The 5,277-nt window shown below is 48.3% G+C and overlaps 1 protein-coding gene across 1 annotated transcript; it reads left to right on the forward strand.

The window, feature by feature from the left end:
• Esx1 (ESX homeobox 1) lies at window positions 1-4,136 on the forward strand. The gene is given in 6 exon segments (XM_027432041.2): window positions 1-199; window positions 410-535; window positions 776-1,053; window positions 1,056-1,228; window positions 2,725-2,770; window positions 3,606-4,136. Coding segments are annotated over 6 exon segments (1,068 nt in total). The 5' UTR covers window positions 1-114; the 3' UTR covers window positions 3,966-4,136.
• The last annotated feature ends 1,141 nt before the right edge of the window (window positions 4,137-5,277 follow it).

The following is a 5,277-nucleotide window of genomic DNA, read 5'->3' on the forward strand; positions in this document are numbered from 1 at the left end:
ACTCCAAGAGGAGCGCCAGTCTGGTCCGGGAAAAGCTGCAGGCAGCATCTCCAGCCCAGCTCTCCGAAGAATCCGGCCCCAGAAGCCAGCAACTCAACCCACAGCACTCCAGCCATGGAATCCCACACCAACTGCAGCTGCTGCTATTGCACTGAGTTGAGCAACGTGGAAGGGCAAATGAAGGAGGAAACATTACAGGGTCAGTGCCTCGACAGAACTTGGGAAAGAAACCCTTTTTTTTTTTTTTTTTTTTTTTTTTTTTTTTTTTTTGCGCGCCTGCAAACTGAAGAAGCTCGAGGACCCTTGAGGTCGCCATGGCTCCTTTAGAGTGGTCCCCACTCTTCCTACCCTAGCACCCTGGGCTCCAACGCCTCCTCGATTTTTCTTTTTTGCTTTCTTCCTTCTCCAGATTCACAGGCTAGCTTGAGCTCCACGATTTTGGCGGGAGCCGACTACGGAGGAAATACAGAATTAGATACATCTGACTACTCCAACTTTGGAGATGGTGAGAAGGAGGAAGACCTGCAGATAACGAGTGAGTGCCTGGACATGGGTAGATTCCACTGCCAACTTCTAGAGGGAACTTAATTAGGGCTCAGCCCGATGTCTGGGAGGTGCTCACAGAGGGCGGGGAGGGGGAGCGAGGGGAGCGCGACTGGTGCAGTCACCGCCACCACTCTAGAGGGAGCCCCTCACCTTCCCCTTCCCGCGTGGCGCGGTTTGAGTGCCAACGCACTGGCATTTTGTTTGTTTGTGCTTTTTTCCCCTTCTCCAGAGTCTCAGATCACCTTGGCCTCGACATTTCTCGAAGGAACAAGCGACCAGGAAAATGCAGGGTTCGAATCTGCTAGTGAAGAATCAGATGTCCCTGAGGCCGAAGCAACCCGAGCCTGGGATGAGGTCGAAAACCCCGAGCTTGGGGATGAGGTTCCAGAGCCCAACATTCAGCCAGAGGAGGAGGCTGCTGCCCCCGAGCCGCTGTCCCCGCTGCCACCCCTGCCGCCGATCCCGCTGCAGCCCCCGGTGCAGCCCCGCGTGCAGCCCCCGCCGCAGCCTCCACCGCAGCCCCCGCCGCAGCCCCTCCGCCGCAGCCCCCGCCGCCGCAGCCCCCACTGCAGCCCCAACCTCAACCGAAGCGTCGCCGCTACCGAATCTCCTTCACTCCGCTGCAACTGCGGGAGCTGGAGGCCTGTTTCCAGCGCATCCAGTACCCCGACGTGCTTGCTCGGTGAGAGGCTTTTTTTTTTTTTTTTCTGCGGTGGCGCCTATTTCGCTGGCGTGCTCAGGGATTTGCTGGGTTGTAGCTCTCCGGAGGCGGGAACCACCTAGGGGGCGCCAAGAGCCTGGGGTCCATCTTAGATCTATCCGCTGGGACGAGGCAAGTGCGCACCCACCAAAATTGGCGGGATGGCGGGCGAGCCGGGGTGAGGGAGGGGACGGGAGGACGTGGGGGGCGATGGGCTGGCGAGACGGGAGGGCCGACAGGGCGGGGCGGGCGGCGGGGGGCCGACGGGCCGGCGGGGGCGGGGCGGGGCGGCGGAGGGGGCATACGGGGGCGGGGCGGCAGGGCGGCGGGGGCGGGGCGGGAGGCGGGGCGACGGGGCGGGAGGCGGGGGTCGGGGCGGGGCCAGCAGGGATGGGGGGCGGCGGCTGGATGGCGGGAGCTGTATGGGAACAGTCCCGACGGCGCGGGGGCGGGGGGGGGGGTTTGGGGGTGACGGCGAGCCGGCGGGGGCGTGGGTGGCAGCGGGAGCGGGAAGGAAGGAAGCAATGAGTGAGGAGCTCCTGTCAGAACTGGAACCCGCTTTACTTAAAATCTTGGTAGTGTATTCAGCATAAATTTGAATTTTTTTGTGTTTTGTTTTGTGTTTTACAGTTTGGCATTTTAAAAAGTATTATAGTAAAAAGTGACTTTCCTCATTTAGTGAACTTTAAAACCCTTTGATTTTGCACGCGAGTTGAGCGCAGTGGTGGGCGCCAGGTAGGTGTAGCTACACCAGCGCTCTTCTCCCACCTTGCCCTTGCTAAGTGCTGAAATTTCCTATATCTGTGATGCTCTGTAGTCCTGAAGCTGTAGAGGAAGGGCCTACTCATTCTAGCTAGGGTGGAGATCACTTGGTGTACATAATGAAGACAGCGCGCTCTGACTTCCTGGCGCTCACCCTTCAGATTGGAAAGAGACAAGAATAATTCCCATCGGGTACACTTGTGCCTAAGTTGTACTTTGTTCTTTGAGAGTTTACCTCGCCCTCTTAAAATAAAATATTTTATTTTAATCAGAAATATTCAGGTCCAAAGGACCAATTTGGTGTTGGGGATTTAACTCAGAGTTCTTGCTTAGGAAACCCAAAATCCTGAGTTGAATCCCAAGCATCAAGGCTTCTGGGGGAAGGGGGTGGGTAGCACTTTATAGGCAACTGGCATTTTGGTTTTTGCACAGAACAACCTCTCAAAAATATTTCGAGGGTTATTCTCTACTGTTCCACAAACAGAATAAAAGTCATAGTTACTTAGCTAACTACCAGACATTTTCACATATATTCCCTTTTTTAAAAGTTTTAAATTGAAGAGATTACTTGTGAATAGGAAGCCACCCCCTAAATCAAGTCTCTCTGTGTATTATAGAAAACTGCACTGTGAGGTGGGATTATATTTAATGTAATCCATAACGTTCTTTTAAGCCACAACTCCAATACTAACCATTACTTTTTTTAATCCCATCAGAATGAATCTTGCCCAACGCCTGGGTTTACCTGAATCCAGAGTGCAGGTTAGTAAATTTTTGAAAAACAATTAGGTAAGACAGGTACTCTAAAACACATTTAGGTTATGTTTTGTCCTGGGCATTCTCAAGTTGGTGTGTTTCTGTTGTCTTTTCTGTTTTGTGGGAAACGAATTGATAATATTGACTTAAAAATAAATTTTTCTATCCATTGACTTTCGTTATGTTTAGGAAGATTTGATGGTTGGTACATTTGTATCTATCCAAAACAGACTTTATACTGAAAAAAATTTTGAATCCTGAGATTCACAATTAACAGAGTAAAAGCCGATTCAAACAGGAAGAGGTTTTTGCCTCATTTAAAAATTGCAGGTTCAGAGCTTCCAAAAGAATTAAGTCATTAAAAGATCCACTATCCACCACCTGTTTCATTTTCAAGAGCTTTTAGAGGACAAATGAACCCTTAAACATCCTTGAGGGAAATGTGCCTAAGTATTAGTGACCTCACATTGAAGATAGGGGTTTCTTTTAAACACAGAGTGGTTCTGTTCAATATGATTTGAGTCAGACGATACCTTTTTATTTTTTTTTAACAAGCTTTTTCACCACCATAGGGGCGACAGCATTCTTAGAACAAAGGAGAAGGGGATAGCTCAATAACTAGTTCAACACTTATTTACCAGCTACACCTCCATCTAAGGCCTAGAAAGTAGTTCAAAATTATTAACAGGAGAGAAGAGAAATACAGCAATGTTTCAAATTCTACACCAACCTTAGTTCACTAGTTTTAATTTTAATTTCAGCAGCATGTATGGGTTTTTCCCTATTATAACATTAGTTGTCCAATATCCTAACCAAATCTTTTTTTTTCCTCTGATTGAAGATCTGGTTTCAGAACAGAAGGGCCAAGTGGAGACAACTTCATCGGGCACATATATACAGAAACATGATTCCAGTGGCCATGAGTCCCCCTGTGGGCGTATACATGGATGATCATTATGGCCCCATCCCTATTGTGGAGGTTATTTGGAAATATCACCCTGTGCTGCCACAACCAATGGATCCTCATATTTTGCCTCTTCCACCCCAGCCCCCACCACTATTCAGGATGCCTGTACCACCTAGGCCACCCCCTCCACCTCCATTTCCCTGGCCACCTATGCCACCTGATGGTCATATGCCACATGTAGCTATGGGATATAACCGTGCCCGGAATGGCCAGTTTGCAGGTCCTAGACACTGAAGTGTACATCAGTTTTCCCAAAGTGTTTTCCAATAAGATTTATACAGTTCATAGATATTGTTAAGCGTTACTTATCAAATACCTGTTAAATGAAATTGTGTACAAAGCTAGTGCCTTATCCTCTGTATACAGTTACGATTTCCTGTTCAATAAAAGTTTGGTTTAGCAGCATATTGGCTTTCAGAGTTATACTTTGTTAAGGGTATGAGTGGAAATTGCTAAGGGAATGAAATTTAAACAAAATATTAAAGAGGCCTCCATTTATAAAATAGTATCCTGGGTTATTTTTTGTTGTTTGTTTGGTTTTTGTTTTTATTAATTTTTTAAAAATTAAAACAATTTTATTTTACATACCAATCCTTCTCCCATCCTCCCATTTCCCCCCCAACCCCCCCATCCCACCCCCCCATCCACTCAAGGAGGGTGAGTCCTCCTATGGGGGATCATCCAAGTCTGTCACATCATTTGGGGCAGGGCCTAGGCCCTCATTCATGTATCTAGGCTGAGAGAGTTTCCCTCCATGGGGAATGGGCTCCCGAAGTCCATTCATGAACTAGGTTCCACCTCCAGAGGCCCCATAGACTGCTCAGGCCTCCTAACTTACACCCACATTCAGGAAGCTTGTTTTGGCCGCATGATAGTTCCCCAACTGTCAGATGGGTCTGTGAACTCCCACTTGTTCAGGTCAGCTATTTCTGTGGGTTTCTCCAGCCTGGTCTTGACCCCTATGCTCATCACTCCTCCCTCTCTACAACTGGATTCCAAGAGTAAGGCTCAGTGTTTAGCTGTGGGTGTCTGCATCTGCTTCCATCAGCTACTGGATGAAGCCTCTAGGATGGCATATAAGGTAGTCATCAATCTCATGATAGGGGAAGGGTATTTAAGGTAGCCTCTCTATTATTACTTAGATTGTTAGTTGGGGCCATCCTTGTGGATCCCCAATAGGATATGTTCATCATGAAATCTTCCAAGTGCCCTAAGCAAGTATACACGGAGTAACACATTGTCTCTCTCTACATCTCACCCTCTCCGTTTACATTACAATTTTGCCCAGCATATGCATGTGCCAGTGGTTCCAAAGTGTTTCTGGGAAGGAAGCAGTAATTTCCAAGCAGTGTGGTGTTGCAGTGGATCAAAGGAACTCACGGCATTCTAGAAGGTTACTCATCACTCTTTAAGGGGGGGGGGGATAGCAGCCAATCACCTAACCATTCCCCTAATTTCATAAATTAAAGCTTTCTAATTTGTAGAGAGGGTGGAGACTGGAGTCATTCTGGCCCCCATAGCTCAGCCATTTGAGAGTAATGAGAAC

The sequence above is a fragment of the Cricetulus griseus genome, chromosome X, assembly GCF_003668045.3.
Source record: "Cricetulus griseus strain 17A/GY chromosome X, alternate assembly CriGri-PICRH-1.0, whole genome shotgun sequence".
In the NCBI taxonomy this organism is placed as follows: Eukaryota; Metazoa; Chordata; class Mammalia; order Rodentia; family Cricetidae; genus Cricetulus; species Cricetulus griseus.